At 42.8% G+C, this 22,392-nt stretch overlaps 1 protein-coding gene across 1 annotated transcript in view; it reads left to right on the forward strand.

Annotated features, from left to right (window-relative positions):
• The window catches only part of LOC126272695 (sorting nexin-2), a 50,387-nt gene that overhangs the window by 10,428 nt on the left and 17,567 nt on the right, over positions 1–22,392 (forward strand). Inside the window, exons 7-9 of the mRNA XM_049975722.1 lie at positions 5,235–5,441; positions 15,691–15,783; positions 17,815–17,958. Of these exons, the coding sequence (XP_049831679.1) occupies positions 5,235–5,441; positions 15,691–15,783; positions 17,815–17,958 (444 nt within the window). The remainder of the gene's footprint in view (positions 1–5,234; positions 5,442–15,690; positions 15,784–17,814; positions 17,959–22,392) is intronic.

Below are 22,392 nucleotides of genomic sequence, written 5' to 3' on the forward strand. Positions count from 1 at the left end.
GCAGATGTAAAGTTCCTGTGTTTCCTGAGTTGACTTCATTTTCTGGGAATACAGCACCCCGGTATATTCAATCATTGTAGCTGAAGTGAGAAAATAGATCTAGCCCACGATGATGATCATCGTATGGCATTGTGGTAAACATAAACAACCTGAAGCTGTTGATTCTCATAAACCTGTTTATAGTGTGAACTGTCTTGTTTGTCTAAGACATATCCTACGGATGGAATTTATTTTGTCATTATAATCAGTTGCCATCCATTAATCAAATGGAAATAGATTCAGGGTGAGTGGAGAAGTACTGATCAGTGGTGAATGCTGCTATAGATTAAAACTCTTCAGTGCTTTTGTACAGGGTGATCCACAAAGATATGCTAACATATTAATATATGTTATTCTACAAGTAAAACTAAAAGATAAATTGATATAATCATAGGTCCTCAAATGTTTAGTTATGGAGTTACGGCTAATAAAAGATTTTGCCCGAAGTTCGGCAACTTTGCTAATATGAAACCATCACAAAACTGTAAGAGGTTAAAATAAAGCACAATTTCCATTTATTTTGTTATTGCTTTGGTGAATGTAATAAAAGGTGTTACAGGTGTGTATCTGCAATAGTTTTCCAGAACATCCAGAGCAGCAAAGAAGCAATTTTTTAAAGTTTTTAACTTGTTAACTACTTGCTCCAATTTGTTTTTAAAGTTCCAGACAACTGCACAAAGTTTTCAACAGAAGTTGTAGAGAATTTAATTTCGGAAAAATGATGTTGTTGTTGTTCTTGTCTTCAGTCCTGAGACTGGTTTGATGCAGCTCTCCATGCTACTCTATCCTGTGCAAGCTGCTTCATCTCCCAGTACCTACTGCAACCTACATCCTTCTGAATCTGCTTAGTGTACTCATCTCTCGGTCTCCCTCTACGATTTTTACCCTCCACGCTGCCCTCCAATGCTAAATTTGTGATCCCTTGATGCCTCAAAACATGTCCTACTAACCGATCCCTTCTTCTAGTCAAGTTGTGCCACAAACTTCTCTTCTCCCCAATCCTATTCAATACCTCCTCATTAGTTACGTGCTCTATCCACCTTATCTTCAGTATTCTTCTGTAGCACCACATTTCGAAAGCTTCTATTCTCTTCTTGTCCAAACTAGTTATCGTCCATGTTTCACTTCCATACATGGCTACACTCCAAACAAATACTTTCAGAAACGACTTCCTGATACGTAAATCTATATTGGATGTTAACAAATTTCTCTTCTTCAGAAACGCTTTCCTTGCCATTGCCAGTCTACATTTTATATCCTCTCTACTTAGACCATCATCAGTTATTTTACTTCCTAAATAGCAAAACTCCTTTACTACTTTAAGTGTCTCATTTCCTAATCTAATTCCCTCAGTACCAACCGACTTAATTCGACTACATTCCATTATTCTCGTTTTGCTTTTGTTGAAGTTCATCTTATATCCTCCTTTCAAGACACTGTCCATTCCGTTCAACTGCTCTTCCAAGTCCTTTGCCATCTCTGACAGAATTACAGTGTCATCGGCGAACCTCAGTTTTTACTTCGTCTCCATGAATTTTAATACCTACTCCGAATGTTTCTTTTGTTTCCTGTACTGCTTGCTCAATATACAGGTTGAATAACATCGGGGAGAGGCTACAACCCTGTCTCACTCCTTTCCCAACCACTGCTTCCCTTTCATGCCCCTCGACTCTTATGACTGCCATCTGGTTTCTGTACAAATTATAAATAGCCTTTCGCTCCCTGTATTTTACCGCTGCCACCTTTAGAATTTGAAAAAGAGTATTCCAGTCAACATTGTCAAAAGCTTTCTCTAAGTCTACAAATGCTAGAAACGTAGGTTTGCCTTTTCTTAATCTTTCTTCTAAGATATGTCGTAAGGTCAGTATTGCCTCACGTGTTCAAACATTTCGACGGAATCCAAACTGATCCTCCCCGAGGTCTGCATCTACCAGTTTTTCCATTCGTCTGTAAAGAATTCGCGTTAGTATTTTGCAGCCGTGGCTTATTAAACTGATAGTTCGGTAATTTTCACATCTGTCAGCACCTGCTTTCTTTGGGATTGGAATTATTATATTCTTCTTGAAGTCTGAGGGTATTTCGCCTGTCTCATACATCTTGCTCACCAGCTGGTAGAGTTTTGTTGGGACTGGTTGTCCCAAGGCCGTCAGTAGTTCTAATGGAATGTTGTTTACTCCGGGGGCCTTGTTTCGACTCAGGTCTTTCAGTGCTCTGTCAAACTCTTCACGCAGTATCATATCTCCCATTTCATCTTCATCTACATCCTCTTCCATTTCCATAATATTGTCCTCAAGCACATCACCCTTGTATAAACCTTCTATATACTCCTTCCACCTTTCTGCCTTCCCTTCTTTGCTTAGAACTGGGCTGCCATCTGAGCTCTTGATATTCATACACGTGGTTCTCTTCTCTCCAAAGGTCTCTTTAATTTTCCTGTAGGCAGTATCTATCTTACCTCTAGTGAGATAAGCCTCTACATCCTTACATTTGTCCTCTAGCCATCCCTGTTTAGCCATTTTGCACTTCCTGTTGATCTCATTTTTGAGACGTTTGTATTCCTTTTTGCCTGCTTCATTTACTGCATTTTTATATTTTCTCCTTTCATCAATTAAATTCAATATTTCTTCTGTTACCCAAGGATTTCTAGCAGCCCTCGTCTTTTTACCTACTTTATACTCTGCTGCCTTCACTACTACATCCCTCAGAGCTACCCATTCTTCTTCTACTGTATTTTTTCCCCTATTCCTGTCAATTGTTCCCTTATGCTCTCCCTGAAACTCTGTACAACCTCTGGTTCTTTCAGTTTATCCAGGTCCCATCTCCTTAATTTCCCACATTTTTGCAGTTTCTTCAGTTTTAATCTACAGGTCATAACCAATAGGTTGTGGTCAGAGTCCACATCTGCCCCTGGAAATGTCTTACAACTTAAAACCTGGTTCCTAAATCTGTCTTACCATTATATAATCTATCTGATACCTTTTAGTATCTCCAGGGTTCTTCCACGTATACAACCTTCTTTCATGATTCTTAAACCAAGTGTTAGCTATGATTAAGTTGTGCTCTGTGCAAAATTCTACTAGGCGGCTTCCTCTTTCATTTCTTAGCCCCAATCCATATTCACCTACTATGTTTCCTTCTCTCCCTTTTCCTACACTCGAATTCCAGTCACCCATTACTATTAAATTTTCGTCTCCCTTCACTATCTGAATAATTTCTTTTATTTCATCGTACTTTTCTTCAACTTCTTCATCATCTGCAGAGCTAGTTGGCATATAAACTTGTACTACTGTAGTAGGTGTGGGCTTCGTATCTATCTTGGCCACAATAATGCGTTCACTATGTTGTTTGTAGTAGCTTACCCGCATTCCTATTTTCCTATTCATTATTAAACCTACTCCTGCATTACCCCTACTTGATTTTGTGTTTATAACCCTGTAGTCACCTGACCAGAAGTCTTGTTCCTCCTGCCACCGAACTTCACTAATTCCCACTATATCTAACTTTAACCTATCCATTTCCCTTTTTAAATTTTCTAACCTACCTGCCCGATTAAGGGATCTGACATTCCACGCCAGTTTTCTTTCTCCTGATAACGACATCCTCCTGAGTAGTCCCCGCCCGGAGATCCGAATGGGGGACTATTTTACCTGCGGAATATTTTACCCAAGAGGATGCCATCATCATTTAATCATACAGTAAAGCTGCATGTCCTCGGGAAAAATTACGGCTGTAGTTTCCCCTTGCTTTCAGCCGTTCGCAGTACCAGCACAGCAAGGCCCTTTTGGTTAATGTTGCAAGGCCAGATCAGTCAATCATCCAGACTGTTGCCCCTGCAACTACTGAAAAGGCTGCTGCCCCTCTTCAGGAACCACAAGTTGGAAAAATGATGGTAGTAACATTAACTGAAACTGCATGTATTTGTCAGATAATAGCTTTCATTAATACCATAGCACACATGAACTCATGTTAAAACAGAAAATATGGTTTCAGTTAAATACATTATGTTTCTTACTGAACAATACAGAAAACTAACTCATTTCAAGGTTAGGAAATGTCTGAAACAACTCTAATGCTTGCCAACAATGACATAAACGTTACTACATTCTTAATGGAAAGTAAACAGACTTACTTGTATAATAATCTTTGCTTCTCTGGGTGTTTTGGAAAACTACTGCAGATACACGTCTGGGACATGTTTTATTAGATTCACCAGACCAATAGCAACAAAATAAATGTAAATAGTGCTTTACATTAATCTCGCACAGCTGTGTGATGGCTTCATATTATGAAAGTTGCTAGATTTCAGCCAAATCTTTTATTAGCCATTGCTCAGTAACTAAACATTTGTGGACCTTTGATTATATCAACTTTTTTCTTTAGTTTTACTTGTAGAATAACATATTAAAATATTTGCATAACTTCATGAATCACTCTGTAGACTACAGAAACACTTACAGACTAGGCATGCAAAGCTGAAGAGCAGCGGCAGACTGTATGTAGAACTCAACTTGGCAGCTGCTCTAAGAAATAAGACATGAATGCTCAGGTTGTGTCCAGTAGGTTTTTGTCTTGTTGCTGCTTTATTGGTTTGCTTGTCATGAAGACACACTGCTGTTATGTTGTAATGATTGAAAGATTGAGATCTAGACCAAATGGCCTGCCTTTCAATTTGTAAATGGTTAGTGTTATAGTATTCACAAAGAAAGTGGGGAACAGAAAGATATTAGAAAATTATTTATGGCTTTGAATGCATTATGATTGTATTTTAAAGGTGGAAAGCTTATTTCAATAAGAATTTGCATGATGGGTATCTTTGCTGTCGAACTGCTCGATTCTGTACATTACTAGGTTGTTGAACAGTTCGTTGATGCCTACACAAATGTAGAGACAGTTGACAAAAGGTTATTTGTTTCTCTTCCTTGATTGTTACACAATAAGAACTTAGGCAAAATATGCAAAGAACATAAGTAGTTCCATCTGCATTGCATTTCTTATGAAAAACTACAATTGCTGCTGTTATGGACCATTGTTCATTAAGCAATAGAATATATTGTTAAAATAAAGGTGCAATATCATTATTCCCCTTGTCATGTCCGGTTTGACATTTTTTATGTATACCAGGCCAAAAAATTAATTAGTTTAGTTTATAATGTAGCAATGCATATGGATTTTGGAAGCTATTTTATCTATTGCAGTGGTTTGAAGAGAAAACACAGCAAGTGGAGAATCTGGATCTACAATTACGCAAGCTGCATACAAGTGTAGAGCTGCTCGTCTTGCACCGCAAAGATCTTGCGACCCTCACATCGTCATTTGCAAAGAGTGCAGCTATGCTTGGCAACTGTGAGGAACACACCTCCCTGTCAAGAGCACTTGCACAACTTGCAGATGTCGAAGAAAAGGTATAAAGCTTACCCTATCTTCTTGTGTGGTTGTAATCTTCATTTATAACAATTTATTGTGGAAATCTAATTGACTTTAGTTCATACAGTGGAAATTCCGGGTTGGAATGTCAAGTGTATGGAAAAGATAGATTGCTACTTACTACAAAGACAGGTTGTAGATGTTCACAAGTAAAAGATTAGCTTTCAACCACAGCCTTAGTCAGCAAGAGAACACTCACACTCACACTCACACTCACACTCACACTCACACTCACACTCACACTCACACTCACACTCACACTCACACTCACACTCACACTCACACTCACACTCACACTCACACTCACACTCACACTCACACTCACACTCACACTCACTCTCTCTCTCTCTCTCTCTCTCTCTCTCTCTCTCTCTCTCTCTCTCTCTCTCTCTCTCTCTCTCTCTTGTTCAAGCACACACACCTGACTGCCACATCCGTCAGATTGGGCCGGAATTCAGCTGTTGGGTAGAATGAAAGCAGCAGTCTAGAGGGGATTGGGGAAAATGAAGGGATAATAGTATATGGTTAAGTGGGGGAGGGGGGGGGGTTCGGGGGAGAAAAGTGCTTTCTGGTAGAGTGGGCAGGGGCTGGACTGCCAACAGGTGCAGTGTCGGGAGGCTCACCAGACTGCAGGATTTTACAGTGAGAAAGGAAAGTCATGGAATACAACACCCTGGACCGACTGACCTACACGGGGGCCAAGAGGAAATTTGAGCACCTACAGTCTGTGGCTATGACCTACTTTTATGCCACCATCATGAGAACAGTTGTAGCCCCATCAGTTCCGTGACTTCCAGTCTGCTCTGAGCTGGAAGGCTACACCTGCCCTCTTGATGGTTGGGGGCACTTCCCTCCAGCACCACCTACCTCGGGAGTACCGTCTCCCCAACCATTGGGATCACCAGTCCCCACTTATCAGCTAGAGATGCGTAAGTCTTACTCAGCTCCTCTCACTAGGAAGGGGTCCCTTGGGTCACTCCCTTCCCAGGTTTCTGCTAGTGGGGAAGTGCCCAAAAGCAGCTGGTCGTAGTGCTTCATGACCATCCTCAGTCCCGGATACTGAAGCAGAGAAGCCCTCCCAGCCAGAGAAACCCAAGGATCAGTTAGAGAAATCCAGAAAGAAGACCCCCCCCAAGACCAAGCAAATTGCAGTGACACCCACACCACTCTTGCCTAAAAGCTCTGTGTCTGAGGATGAGGTGAAGATTCTGGCGTCTGCTGAGTACCTAGATCTCGCCAGACCCTCAGACACAATTGATATAGCCTGTTCAGGAAATAAGCAGGTGACCCGGAGGTGTAGACTACCTTATTGAGTGTTCCATGCCTTCCCAGTCTCACGATCACATCATCCTCCAGCGAAACTGCGGTGATTTGTTTCCACCACTTGGCTGAGCTATGGCAAATGTTAAGCTTTACACCTGCTTTCTGCATTGCCCCCCAGGAAACCTGGTTCCCAGCAATGCGCACCCCTGCCCTTCACGACTACAATGATATTAAAAGAACCGTAGTGAATATAAGTGTCAGGTTGAGTTTGCGTTTGTCCTGAACTCAGTATGTAGTGGACCTGTGCCCGTTCAAACTCCTCTTGAAGCTGTGGCTGTCAGGATACGGACGACACGGGAAATAACTGTCTGCAACGTATATCTCCCTCCAGCTGGTGCGGTATCCCTGAATGTATTGGCTGCACTGATTGATCGACTCCCTAAACCTTGCTTACTTTTGGGAGATTTTAATGCCCATAACCCCTTGTTGGGTAGCACCATGCTTAGTGGCCATGGCAGAGGTGTCGAAAGTTTACTGCCTCAACTCGACCGCTGCCACTTGAGTACTAGGGTCGCCACACATTTCAGTGTGGCTCATGGTAGTTACTCTGCCATTGATGTATCAATTTGCAGCCTAGGACAACTCCTATTTATCCACAGGATAGTACATGATGGCCTGTGTGGTACTGACCACTTTCCCGTCTTTGTCACTCCCCCGGTGTCATGCCCACAGACACCTACGGGCTTTAAACAAGGCAGACTGGGTAGCCTTCACCTTTCCTGTCACCAATGAATCTCCCCCATGTGGTGTCATCGATGTTGTGATTGAGCAGGTCACTAAGAGGATAATTTTTGCAATGGAAAATGTGATCCCTCGTTCTCTAGGGTGTGCCCGTCGAAAGACAGTCCAGTGGTAGTTGCCGGAAGTCGCTGTGGCAATTAAAGAGTGTCGGCGAGCTCTACAGTGACATAAGGGGCTCTCTTCCCTAGAGCACCTAATAGCCTTTAAGCCGCTTCGTGCCTGCGTTTGCCTGCTTGTAAAACAGTGGAAACAGGAGTGTTGGGAGAGGTACATGTTGACCATTGGGTGCCATATGTTACCTTCCCAAGTCTGGATGAATATCAGACGTCTTTTTCGGTACCAGACCCCAACAGGTGTACTTGGCATTAACATCAATGGCATGCTCTCTGACACACTATTGCCAAGCGCACTCTGCCCAGGCGCCTGCATCGGAGAACTACCCCCGAGCCTTTTGCACCTTCAAACGGCGGATGGAAAGAAAAGTCCTTTCGTTCACTGCACGCCCCAGTGAACCCTACAATGCCCCATTTATAGAGTGGGAGCTCCTCAGCACCTTTGCACATTGCCCCAATGCAGCTCCTGGGCTGGATTGGATCCACAGTCAAATGAGTAACCATCTCTCGTCTGACTAAAAGCTATCTGTTTGTCATCTTCAACCGGACCTGGTGCGATGGTATCTTTTCATAGCAATGGCGGGAGAGCACCTTCATTCCGGTGCTTGATGTGGATAGCTATCAGCCTCACCAACATTCTCTGTAAGCTGCTGGAATGTATGGTGTGTCAGCAGTTTGTCCTGGAGTCACGTGGCCTACTGGCTCCATGTAAGGGCAGCTTCCGCCAAGGTCACTCTACCACTGATAACCTTGTCCCTCGAGTGTGTCATCTGAACAGCCTTTCCCAGATGCAAACACCTGGTTGCCGTCTTTTTTTTTATTTACATAAAGCTTACAACATGACCTGGCGATATCGCATCCTTGTCACATTGTATGAGTGGGGTCTCTGGGTTCCACTACTGATTTTTATCCAAAACTTCATGATGCTCTGTACTTTCCATGTCCAAGTTGGTGCCTCCTATAGTTCCCCCCGTATTTAGGAGAATGGTGTTCTGCAGGGTTCTGTATTGAGTGTATATGTATTTTTGGTGGCCATCAATAGCCTAGCAGCAGCTATAGTGGCGTTGGTTTCCCCTTCTTTGCATGCAGATGACTTTGGCATTTCGTATTGCTCCTTTAGTACTGGTGTTGCTGAGCAGCACCTACAGGGTGTCATGGGCTCTAGCCCAGGGCTTCCAGTTTTCAGTCGTAAAGTCGTGTGTCGTGCACTTCTGTCAGTGTTGTACTGTTAATCTGAACCTGAATTTTATGTTAATGACAATACACTCACTGTAGTGGAGGTGTATAGATTCTTGGGACTGGTTTTCGATGCCCGATTGACTTGGCTACCTCACCTTCGTCACCTTAAGTGGGAGTGCTGGCAACACCACAGTGCTCTCCTTTGCCTGAGCAACACCAACTGTGATGCAGATCACTCTATGCTGCTGCAGCTCTACAGAGCTCGTGTTCAATCCCACCTTGACTATGGAAGTCTGGTTTACAGTTGGGTGGCACCCTCAGCGTTTGGTTTCTTCGGCCCAGAGCACCATTGTGGCATTCGCCTAGCGACAGGAGCTTTAACGAGTCTGATGACCAGTGTCCCATTGGAAGCCGGAGTCCCTCCATTGCAGATCCGACGTGCACAACTGCTCACAAGTTATGTTGCACACATTTGTAGTTCTCCTGAGCATCCGACTTACTGTCTCCTTTTCCCACTCGTGGCAGTTCATCTCCTGCATCGGTGGCCCAGGTCAGGGCTCAAGATTGTGGTTCGTGTGCGATCCCTTCTATCCGAACTGGAGTCCTTCCCTTTACCACTTCTACTTGAGGTCCATTCACATACACCGCCATGGTGTACACCTTAGCCAAAGCTTCGTCTGGACCTTTTGCATGGTACTAAGGACTCTGTTAAATCCGCTGCTCTCCGCTGTCACTTCCTCTTGATTCTTGACGTGTTATGTGGCTCTGAACTTGTTTACAATGATGGCTCAATGGCTGATGGTAGTGTTGGCTTCACCTTTGTCCACAGAGGCCATATTGAACAGCACTCCTTGGCCACTAGTTGGTGTATTCACTGCAGAGCTTGTAGCCATATCTTGTGCACTTCAGTACATCTGTTCCTGTTGTGGTGAGTCGTTTCTTCTCTGTTCTGACTCCCAGAGCAGCTTCCAAGCTTTCGGCCAGTGCTACCCTCGCAATCTTTTGGTAGCGAACATCGAGGAGTCCATCTCTGCCCTGGAACGGTCCAGTTGTTCAGTGGTATTTGTGTGGACCCCAGGACACGTCGGAATCCCAGGCAACTAACTTGCTGACACGCTGGCTAAATGGGCTACACTGAAACCACTCTTGGAGATGGGCATCTCTGAAACTGACCTGCATTCTGTCTCACGCCACAAGATTTTTTGGCTTTGGGAGACAGATTGGCATAACGGTATGCACAACAAACTGCGTGTCATTAAGGAGACTGCGAAAGTGTGTAAGTCTTCCCTGTGGGCTTTTCGTAGGAAATCGATTGTCCTTTATTGACTCTGGATTGACCATAAGTGGCTCATACGTGGTTACCTTTTTCATTGTGAGGACCCACCTCAGTGTCGCTGTGGCTCCCAAATGACAGTCGTTCACCTCTTGCTGGACTGCCCACTTTTAGCTGCTCTGCGGCGGACTTTCAACTTTCCCAACACCTTACCTTCAGTGATGGGCGTCAATGCCTCAACAGCAGCTTTAGTTTCACGTTTTATTCGTGAGGATGGGTTCATCATTTGATCTGAGTTTTAGCACATGTCCTTTGTCACTCTGTGTCCTCCACCCTAGGGATTTTAGGATGGAGGTTTTAATGTGTTGCAGTATGGCTGGCTTTTATTCTTATGGTCAGCCAGCCATGGCAATCTGCTTTCTTGTTTTCAATCTCCTGTCCCTGTTTCTTGCATCTCTCTGTGGGTTTCCTGTCCTGTTTTGTTTATTGTAGTGTTTGGTGTCCTCCTTCATTTCTCCTGTTATTGTGCCGTACTTCGTCTTTTTCTTCTTTCCTGTGGGTAATTGTTCTACTGGGAACATGAGACTGATGACCTCGCAGTTTGGTCCCTTTCCCCCATCCAACCACCCCCTCCATCCACTCTCTCAATGTTCTGATTTGTCGACCTGGCTATCTGCATGGTTCCATGTGTTCCCTGCAGTTTTGTTCCTCTTACCTATTCTTCAATCTTTTCCCCTCTTGCATCTTGATCTCCCCTTCTAAATTCTGTCTTGAGTGTGAGAAGTTTGGGGAAGAACTCTCTCCCTAGCATCTACAGCAGGAATTCCTCTTCCCCCTTCCTCCCCTCCGTCCTGCTAGAAATGTCCGTCTTGAGTGATGGTGGGTTATTGAATGCTGTTTCGTATGACCCTGCAGCCTTGCCTCCCCTGGCTACACCCAGGGAAGAGGGCCAGGCTCGTTTTCTTGGGATGAAGCAATTGCCCCTCTACCTGGTCTGTACTAGGATGGACAGGAACACGATTGCCACCACAAAGCCTCTGTTTTTTGTGGAGAATATTGCAGAAAGTTTGGCGAAGTGGAGTCTCTCAGTAAAATGCAGTTGGGCTCCCTGTTGATAAAGCTTCTTCTGCAGCCCTTCATGCTTGTTTCGACTGCCTTGGTGACATTCTGGTCTCTGTTACCTCTCACTAGTCTCTTAATATGGTCCAGGGAGTGATTTTCCCCAAGGACCTCCTCCTGCAAACTGAAGAAGAAATCCAGGCTAATCCGGAGTGATGCGACATTAATTTTGTTTGTGTGCAGAAGGTTAGTAAATAAAACCGCACCGATACAGGTGCCTTTATTCCAGATTTCAAGGAGATGGTCAAGGTTGTGTTACCAATGCCATGTGAAGCCTTACGTCCCACCACCCATCAGGTGCTTTTGGTGTTTGTGTTTTGGGCATATGTCTTCCCACTGTACGATGGACCCTCTGTGTGGTGACTGTGGCCCCACCCACTGCACGAGGAAAATCCCTGCGTTCTGCCATCTGCATCACCTGATCTTTTGGTTCCAGATCTTGCAGGAGGAGGTCATCCCAGGACAAGCCACCCTGGTGCCCCCAGAGGTGCTATTCTCCCCTTTTGCAACCTGAATCTGACATTTATGATTGTCACCGCATCCTTATTGGTGATGACCACTGACCCTGTGACATGACCTTCCCTTTGCTTCTTTATATCTAATCTGGAGTCTCCCAACATAATAATCCAGTGGAGTTTCAACGGATGTTACCATCACCTTCTAGATATACAACAACTTTTTTCCTCTTACTGTGCATTGTGTGTTGCTCTTCAAGAAATGCACTTTCATGATGACCAGTCTCTAATCTTGTGTGTTTATCAGGTAGTCTTTCAGTACTGGGCCCAGCCTGGGATAGCGTCTGGAGGGGCCTGTACTTCGGTTTGCGGTGACTGGATTTCCCTTTGTACCAATCTGGAAGCAATAGCAGTAAGAGTGCGAATGACCCAAGGAATCACCATATGCAGTGTCTATCTCCCTCCAGGTAGACCACTTCCTTATGTTGACTCTACCGCCCCCCTTAGCTCATTCTTGGGGACTTTAATGCATGCCATACACTGTGGGAGAGTGCCACATCAACAAGTAGTGGTCTTATAATTGACCAACTAACTGCAGACTTCGATTTGTCTCCTCAGAGACAGTTTCCATACCCATTTCAGTGCCACTAATGGCACATTTTCTGCTGTAGTTCTCATGATCTCCTCCCTTGCTACCTCAGGAAGATCGTTGCGACAGTGACCACTTCCCAATGACTCTATCATTCCTCTGCTGTTGCCAAGCAGACACGCCCCCACGTTGTGCATTCCGCAGAGCCAGTTGGCATTTATATGCATCTGCTGCGCACTTAAACACCTGTCTCTCTCGGATTGCATGTGTCCGGCCATCCACAGTTAGGTTTCCCGTGATTTCCCTAGATCACTTCAGGCAAATGCCGGGATGGTTCCTTCGAAAGGGCACAGCTGATTTCCTGCCCCATCCTTCATTATCCGAGCTTGTGCTCAGTCTCTAATGACCTCATTGTCGACGGGACATTAAACACTAATCTCCTCCTCCTCCTCCTCCTCCTCCTCCTCCTCCTCCTCCTCCTTGGACTGCATTGATGCGCTCATGCAAGAAGTCTCTGCCACTGTTAAAGCTGCTGGCACTGCTCTCCCTCTATCCAAAGGTCCTCCTCGTCGACCAGTCCCATGGTGGACCAAGAATGTAACAGTCACTATCCAGGACTGCTGACAGGCACTGCAGCGATTAAAGGACACCCTTCCCAGACCAACCTTATCAGTTTTAAGCATTTCTGTGCTATGGCTCACTACCTTATGAAGCAGAGTAAAAAGGAATGCTGAGGGTGACTTTTTCCTCCCTGAGGATATATGCCTCTTCAGTGCACGTTTGGTACAAGCTCCGTAGCCTTCTGGGCCACCAGTGGCAATAAATTGTCCAGGGTCTTATCCTACAGGGTGCTCTCTTCAATGCTCCATCAGTCCTTGCAGGCCACTTTGTGACAGCATCAGCAAACTCTTCGTATCCTGCTACCTTTCTCCAGCAGAAACGTCAAGTTGAGCCTCCCTCTGTTTCAACCCCAATCAAGCTGAATCCTTCACTGAATGGGAATTCTTGCAGGATCCTATCTTTTCACATGACATGACCCCAGGCCCGGATTCCTAATCCAGAGGCAACATCTACTCAGGGTCTTCAAACGCATTTGGTTCACAAGTGCATTCCCCTCGCAGTGGTGAGACAGCATAGTTATACCCGTCCTTAAGCCTGGAAAGAACCAAATGTCTCTAGACCACTATCGCCCGATTAGCCTGAACAACATACTTTGTAAATTGCTCAAGGGGATGGTTAACTTCAGATTATAGTGGGTACTCGAATCTCTGGACATTTTGTCACCGTATCAGTGTGGATTCCGGTAAGTACGATCTCCAACTGACCATTTACTCAGATTGGAAACAGCAATCCTTTCACTAACTGCTGGCGCCATTACATGTTCTTCTTTGACCTACATAATGCATTTAACTTGGGTTGGCGATGTCACATTTAGCTTTCACAGCCCCCCCCCCCCCACCCCCTTCAGGTTTTTATCCATAAGTTTTTATCTCACTGGCTCTTCCGGATTTGAGCTGTTACTTCTCACCACTCCTCAGATTCAGAAGGACGGGGTTCTGTGTTAAGTGTACCCCTATTGTTCATTGCCATCAGTGGGGTTGTATCCTCTGTTGGCCCTCTGGTTACCCCAGCATTGCATGTTCACAATTTTTTTATCTGGTGCAGCTTCCACTCGGTAGCACCTGCTTTAAAGCAGCTCAGACACCATCTGACGAGTCTCTTCATGTGCTGTATCAAGGCTTCCAGTTTTCTCCCTCCAAAACACAAGTTACGCATTTTTGTCGTCAACCCACAATACACCCCAATCCAGAACTTCATTTAGGTGACTGATGCCTAGATGTTGTAGCACAGTCCCATTTCTTGGGCCTTATTTTTGATAAAAAGCTGTCCCATATTCGCCACCTGAAGACTATCTGTATGCGGAAGCTTAATGCTCTGCACCTCCTGCCCCACAGTCTTGGGGGTGCTGCTCTTCATCTTCACCTCATTCTGGTTTTGTCCAGACTAGATAATGGTTGTCAGATTGATGGCTCGGTAGCTCCTTCCACATCTTTGCTCAATATGTTTTGTGTGTTCAATATTTACCCTGGTATTATTGATTTTGATTTGCCATGTACACATTATGGGGTGTGACTAAAATCACTGCCTTTCACACTAGCTGTGTTGACAATCTCTTCACAGACGTGGGGATTCCCCTGCTTTCTTACCCAATTGCTGTTTGACGATTCTCTGACCATCCCATGCAGCCTGTCCTCTTTGAATGTCTCTCCTCTGATATCTGCCATTGGGTGGGATTGCTGGTTAGAATGTATCTGTTTTACTTTTACGCTGATGGTTCTAAAATAGTAGGTATGTATCGACTCAATGAGCAGCTTGGAGGCTATTGATCCATGCTACTCTAGTCACCATTTGTTCACTGCTGTCCATGACCTTCTCTCTACCATTGACCGTTCCGCCTGCTCTGTTGACTTTGTGGACCTCCCAGGGAATGAACTGGCTGTCTGGCTAGAGGAGCAGATACATACCCCCCGTTCTCTTTCATGATTCCAGGTGGAGATATGCGGATCCAAATCTCTTTGGCCCAAACTTGATATAAGAACCAGAAAAATATGCCCCCAGAAGCAACTTTCAATGCTTGTGCAGGCCACCTCACACCTCACCTCACCTCACCTTACCAAATACAGGACAATTTGTCAGTGCAGTGTCTTAATTAGGTTGTATTACAAAATGTTGTTAATGAGGTTAAGAATGTGATAACATTTCTGCCTATCATAAAGATAGTGGTACTAATTTAATGAATCTGTTGTATGGCGTCCTACTCCAGTCAGTGTTAACTGGTTGTAGTGCTTGTTTCAAATAATGTCTGTATTCGATGTTTTTAATTGATTATATTTTACACCGTAATAGAACAGAAAAAATTTGTCTGCCCTCATTTTAGCTTATGATGTTACGATGACTGTTATGCTTAATTTTATGTAATTGATGCTTTGTTAAGGTGGCTAAATCATGAGTTGTCAGCAATTGGCTGTCCAGAGTGCACTGAAGTGTTGTTTTAACAGTTGTTTTCTGTAAAATGCTGAGATTATTTAGTGTTAAGAATAATTTTCTAGTTACTTGATTACATAATTTTGAATTCCTCAGTCATTCTGATCCGTATCACGGTCTTTAGTTTAGCCTATTTTCATGGTATCTTTGCTCAATATGTTTTGTGTGTTCGATATTTACCCTGGTATTATTGATTTTGGTTTGCCATTTCCACATTAAATTTACACATTATACTCAAACAAGATTTTTCTTCAATTTTTTTCCTATTGCTATTCCTCCCAGAAATTTCTATTTCATTTCAATTCTTGCTGGGTGATACTGTGTTTCTGAATTACATTTGTTATTGGTCATATATCTTAGAACTACATAGACTGTCACTCTGTGTTGCAGGTGGAAGCCCTCTACAACGAACAAGCTAATTCTGACTTCTCTATATTTTGTGAGCTTTTGAAGGACTATGTCGCATTGTTTGGTGCAATAAAGGTAAATTGCTCAGTCTCATGTTTGTTGGCACTTACCTAATGGAAGAAAAATATGCTGTAGTCTGACAAGTTGTAAAGGTAATGAGTGGCTAACTTGTGTATGCATGCTCTTAACACTCGAAATAAATCTCCTATAATTGTCACTGCGTTACCAAAAAGATCTCACTTTTAAATATATGGTTTTGTGTGGTGTTATTAATGAAATGGGTGTTCCATGGTAAGATTTTTCGAGCTGTTATGCACAATACTCCGTAAAATAGTGCTCCACAGCTGCAATAGATTTCTTGAAAGACCTGTTCATATAGTTACACCAACAGCTGCTGTCAAAATCTTAAGTGTATATTATGAATTTTTTGGCCAGTGTCAGGAAATATAGACTGAAACTGGTAGGTGCTTAATAGTTTTTGACAGCAGCTGATGGTATAGGTGTATAAGAATGTCTTTCATGAAATATAAAGTCTTTGTTAGAGGGCAGACTTTTCACTTAAATGTTTGATGTTTTAATTGCCAGTTTCAGAAAAATTGTTGAAAAGTCAGTCTCTCCTGACTTGGTCCTTAATAAAGAATTAGCTGAAGTAAAGTATAGGCACTACATGAAAGTTTATAAATACTTCAGGAAATGGGACAAACAGTAATTTTAATTCTTCATATTTCTGGAGACTAAATACTATTGAATATGTAGATTTGGGTGAAATATTGATTTAACCATAGCTTTTAAAGTACAATATACAATACAATAAGTATTGTTCACTATGTGGAAATAGTTGCACCGTACACTCCCAGTTCAGGAGATGTGGTGATTCAGATTATTCACTTCTAATTTTCATTATTTTATTTGCTGCTCTACACAATTACATTTAACGCTTTTACTTATACTGGTTATCACTGCACCTGAAAATTTCTAGAATCTTTCTTTGGTAACTTACCTATATCTAACTTCCTACTGTGTTTATCTTCCTTCTTTCTCTCTGTTGTTAAATACCTGAGTTCAAAACAGGATCTAAGGACATGCCAGTCAATTGATTCCTGAATCTTCTGTAAACATGTTTGTGGCTGCTTTTGTTTAGTGTGTCTTGTGCTTCCCCAATTACTTATTTGTTTTGGAAGAGGTTGTGAACTAAATGCAGTTTAAATCCATCTCAGACCTCTCTTCAATGATATTAAAAATTCTGTTTCCATGCATTTTAGGAATTTTGAAACTTCCATGTTCTGTTATCTCATTACCTGGTGACATGATCATACCAATACTGTAGATTGTAAATGGATAAATAAGAAATCTCCTCATGAAGTGGCAGCAGTGGAACACACACACACACACACACACACAGATTGTTTGCCTTTAATGTTAGCAGATGATTCACAGGTGGTTAAACTGGTACTTAGTTTCCTACGTAAAAGTGGTTTTTATTTTCAGACATAAGGTTTTGCTTTACTGCTGGAGCAAGCTTTCAGAACCAGTGGCCCGGAGGGGAAGGAAAAGGACTGGAAAGATTTAGGGAAAGGGATACAGTTCAGAAAAGCCACAAAGAACGCTGGGTCAGGGGGAGAATTGCCGAATGGGATGAGAACCTAACCTCTCCAGTCCTTTCTGTACAGCCCTCTTTCTTCCCCTTCAACTTTTCTGCCAGTAGAAGGAACCACTGGCTCCAAAAGAGCATAAAACGAGTTCTTATTTTACCATTTTACCAATGCTGTTGGCAACATAGAGGCTCCTCACACTGTAAGCCTTCAGTCAACATTTTAGTCTAATCCTAGCTTTTAGGCTTTGATACACAATTAATGGATATTTATTTGATATAGTGAAGCAATGTTTTATGGCAGCAGTTTGTTTGCATAAAAACAAAAATTACCGTGTAGTACAAGGTGCTGTGTTCATCATGCACTGATTGGTTCAAAGACAGATTTCCCATTGTAAATGTCAGTTTTTTGCATTTTTCTGTTAATGTGCATGTAATTAATCAGTATCATTACAGAAACTTATTACATTAACATTATACCAAAATATGTGTGTGACAGTTATATAATTTTTCAGGAAGTGTTCCATGAGAGGGTCAAGGTGTATCAAAATTGGCAGCACTCGCAGCAGATGTTAAATAAAAAGAGGGAACAGAAAGCAAAATTGGAGCTGTCAGGGAAGTCAGATAAAGGAGTGCAAGCTGGGATGGAAGTTGTGGAAGTAAGGAGTAATATTTTCGATATCTAATAGTGTCTTGTTTCTGTTCACACTTTTTGCAGTATCCAACAAAATTTTATTTAAATTCAGTAGCTTTTGCTGTACAAGGAAACGTAAATTTTGAACTTCTGAAGAAATTTTCGCAAATAGGTAAGCTGTGAGTATTGCAGGATAGTTGCTGTTCCAAATCCTTAAAATATTCAATGTGAATGTGCTAATGGTAATGCAAGACAGTGTTGAACTGCTCTCCACCAGTATTTTCGAACACCAGTGGCACATAAAGTACAGAAATATAGAAACCTTAGTGTGGTAGACACAATGTTGAGAATGGGCATACATGTACTCCAGCCTATGTTTCTAATTACTTGGTTAGTTGTTACGGACTTCATGGAAATAAAAATGGATGTTTGTAGCGGGCTCCAAACACAGCAGTGCAGAGAAGTGAGCACTGAATACTGAGAGAGTACAGAGCAGTATGTTCTGTATCACATTTTATGGGAAAATGATTCTCAGGGTAATGGAGCATTGATAAAGTTGATAAGCACTTCGCTCATTAGTGCATTATTATTATTGTTGTTGTTGCTGTGCTGTTGTTGTGGTCTTCAGTAATGAGACTGGTTTGATGCAGCTCTCCATGCTACTCTATCCTGTACAAGCCTCTTCATCTCCCAGTACCCACTGCAACCTACATCCTTCTGAATCTGCGTAGTGTAGTCATCTCTTGGTCTCCCTCTACGCTTGTTACCCTCCACGCTGCCCTCCAATACTAAATTGGTGATCCCTTGATGCCTCAAAACATGTCCTACTAACCGATCCCTTCTTCTAGTCAAGTTGTGCCACAAACTTCTCTTCTCCCCAATCCTATTCAATACCTCTTCATTAGTTATGTGATCTACCCATCTAATCTTCAGCATTCTTCTGTAGCACCACATTTCGAAAGCTTCTATTCTCTTCTTGTCCAAACTATTTATTGTCCATGTTTCACTTCCATACATGGCTACACTCCATACAAATACTTTCAGAAATGTCTTCCTGACACTTAAATCTATACTCGATGTTAACAAATTTCTCTTTTACAGAAACGCTTTCCTTGCTATTCCCAATCTACATTTTATATCCTCTCTACTTTGACCATCATCAGTTATTTTGCTCCGCAAACAGCAAAACTCCTTTACTACTTCAAGTGTCTCATTTCCTAATCTAATACCCTCAGCATCACCCGACTTAATTTGACTGCATTCCATTATCCTCGTTTTGCTTTTGTTGATGTTCATCTTATATCCTCCTTTCAAGACACTATCCATTCCGTTCAACTGCTCTTCCAAGTCCTTTGCTGTGTCTGACAGAATTACGATATCATCGGCGAACCTCAACATTTTTATTTCTTCTCCATGGATTTTAATACCTACTCCGAATGTTTCTTTTGTTTCCTGTACTGCTTGCTCAATATACAGGTTGAATAACATCAGGGATAGGCTACAATCCTGTCTCACTCCCTTCCCAACCACTGCTTCCCTTTCATGTCCCACTACTCTGCCATCTGGTTTCTGTACAAATTGTAAATAGCCTTTCGCTCCCTGTATTTTACCCCTGCCACCTTTACAATTTGAAAGAGTATTCCAGTCAACATTGTCAAAAGCTTTCTCTAAGTCTACAAATGCTAGAAACATAGGTTTGCCCTTCCTTAATCTAGCTTCTAAGATAAGTCGTAGGGTCAGTATTGCCTCACGTGTTCCAACATTTCTACGGAATCCAAACTGATCTTTCCGGAGGTCGGATTCTACTAGTTTTTCCATTCGTCTGTAAAGAATTTGCGTTAGTATTTTGCAGCTGTGACTTATTAAACTGATAGTTCTGTAATTTTCATATCTGTCAACACCTTCATTCTTTGGGATTGCAATTATTATATTCTTCTTGACGTCTGAGGGTATTTCGCCTGTCTCATACATCTTGCTCACCAGATGGTAGTTTTGTCAGGACTGGCTCTCCCGAGGCCGTCAGTAGCTCCAAGGGTATGTTGTCTACTCCGGGGGCCTTGTTTCGACTCAGGTCTTTCAATGCTCTGTCAAACTCTTCACACAGTATCGCATCTCCCATCTCAACCTCATCCACATCCTCTTCCATTTCCGTAATATTGTCCTCAAGTACATTGCCCTTGTATAGACCCTCTATACACTCCTTCCACCTTTCTGCTTTCCCTTCTTTGCTTAGAACTGGGTTTCCATCTCAGCTCTTGATGTTCTTTTCTCCAAAGGTCTCTTTAATTTTCTTGTAGGCAGTATCTATCTTACCCCTAGTGAGATAAGCCTCTACATCCTTAAATTTGTCCTCTAGCCATCCCTGCATAGCCATTTTGCACTTCCTGTTGATCTCATTTTTGAGACGTTTGTATTCCTTTTTGCCTGCTTAATTTACTGCATTTTTATATTTTCTCCTTTCATCAAGTATATTCAATATCTCTTCTATCACACAAGGATTTCTACTAGCCCTTGTGTTTTTACCTACTTGATCCTCTGCTGCCTTCACTACTTCATCCCTCAAAGCAACCCATTCTTCTTCTACTGTATTTCTTTCCTCCATTCCTGTCAATTGTTTCCTTATGCTCTCTCTGGAACACTTTACAACCTCTGGTTCTTTTAGTTTATCCATGTCCCATCTCCTTAAATTCCCACCTTTTTGCAGTTTTTTCAGTTTTAATCTACAGGTCATAACCAATAGATTGTGGTCAGTCCACATCTGCCCCTGGAAATGTCTTACAATTTAAAACCTTGTTCCTAAATCTGTCTTACCATAATCTATCTGAAACCTGTCAGTATCTCCAGGCTTCTTCCATGTGTACAACCTTCTTTTATGATTCTTGAACCAAGTGTTAGCTATGATTAAGTTGTGCTCTAGGCAAAATTCTACAAGGTGGCTTCCTCTTTAATTTCGTACTCTCAATCCATATTAACCTACTACATTTCTTTCTCTCCTTCTTCCTACTACCGAATTAGTCACCCATGACTATTAAATTTTCGTCTCCCTTCACTATCTGAATAATTTCTTTTATTTCATCATACATTTCTTCAATTTCTTCTTCATCTGTAGAGCTAGTTGGCATATAAACTTGTACTACTGTAGTAGATGTGGGCTTCGTATCTATCTTGGCCACAATAATGCGTTCACTATGCTGTTGGTAGTAGCTTACCCGGAATCCTATTTCTTTATTCATTATTAAACCTACTCCTGCATTACTCCTACTTGATTTTGTATTTATAACCCTGTATTCACCTGACCAAAAGTCTTGTTCCTCCTGCCACTGAACTTCACTTATTCCCACTATATCCAACTTTAACCTATCCATTTCCCTTTTTAAATTTTCTAACCTACCTGCCTGATTAAGGATCTGACATTCCATGCTCAGATCCGTAGAACGCCAGTTTTCTTTCTCCTGATAACGACGTCCTCTTGTGTACACCTCGCCCAGGGATCGGAATGGGGGACTTTTTCCCTCCGGAATATTTTACCCAAGAGGACGCCATCATCATTTAATCATACAGTAAAGCTGCATGCCCTCGGGGAAAAATTGCGGCCATAGTTTCCCCTTGCTTTCAGCCGTTCGCAGTACCAGCACAGCAACGCCGTTTTGGTTAATGTTGCAAGGCCAGATCAGTCAATCATCCAGACTGTTGCCCCTGCAACTACTGAAAAGGCTGCTGCCCCTCTTCTGGAACCACCACTGGCCTCTCAACAGATACTTCTCCGTTGTGGTTGAACCTACGGTACGGCTATCTGTATCGCTGAGGCACGCAAGCCTCCCCACCAACGGCAAGGTCCGTGGTTCATGGGGGGCGGTGCATTATTATATTGAAAGGAAAAGCCATTGCTAAAATGTATAGTGTAGGGCTGGACAATAGGTTGGTGGAGCTTGTCCTGATGGCTTTGATACTAGTGAGAGGTGTCAGACATCGGTACATGGTGTTGTTCCAAACTGTCGAATCCGCTTCCATGATAAACCCATGGAAATGCATTGAATTGTCAAACAGCTGCATACAGTCTTGGTCAACACTGTTCTCGTGGTTGCCTCCAAAAGGGCAGCGCACATTTGCGTTGCATCCTCCATGGGATACTTACGAACAATAATTTGTAGTCACCAGCTGGCATTGGCAGTGAGCAGCAATCTGGAAGGGAAGGGAAGGGAAAGGGATAATAGTGTACAGACAGAGATGAATGCCGTATGGTGGAGAGTGCAGGGACTAGACTGCAAACAAGTGCAGCGTCATGAGGTTGTGGAGCAGGGAGGTGCAGAAAAAGTGGAGAGAAGTGGGGAAGGTGAGTGGATGCATTGCCAGAGGGCTGCAAATAAACAGGGTGGGAGATGAGAATGGGGAGCAGATGGTAGGACAGGGGGGTGAAACTGTTGGATGGAAGTTGTGGGAACAGTATGTTACCATAGAT

The sequence above is a fragment of the Schistocerca gregaria genome, chromosome 5, assembly GCF_023897955.1.
Source record: "Schistocerca gregaria isolate iqSchGreg1 chromosome 5, iqSchGreg1.2, whole genome shotgun sequence".
In the NCBI taxonomy this organism is placed as follows: Eukaryota; Metazoa; Arthropoda; class Insecta; order Orthoptera; family Acrididae; genus Schistocerca; species Schistocerca gregaria.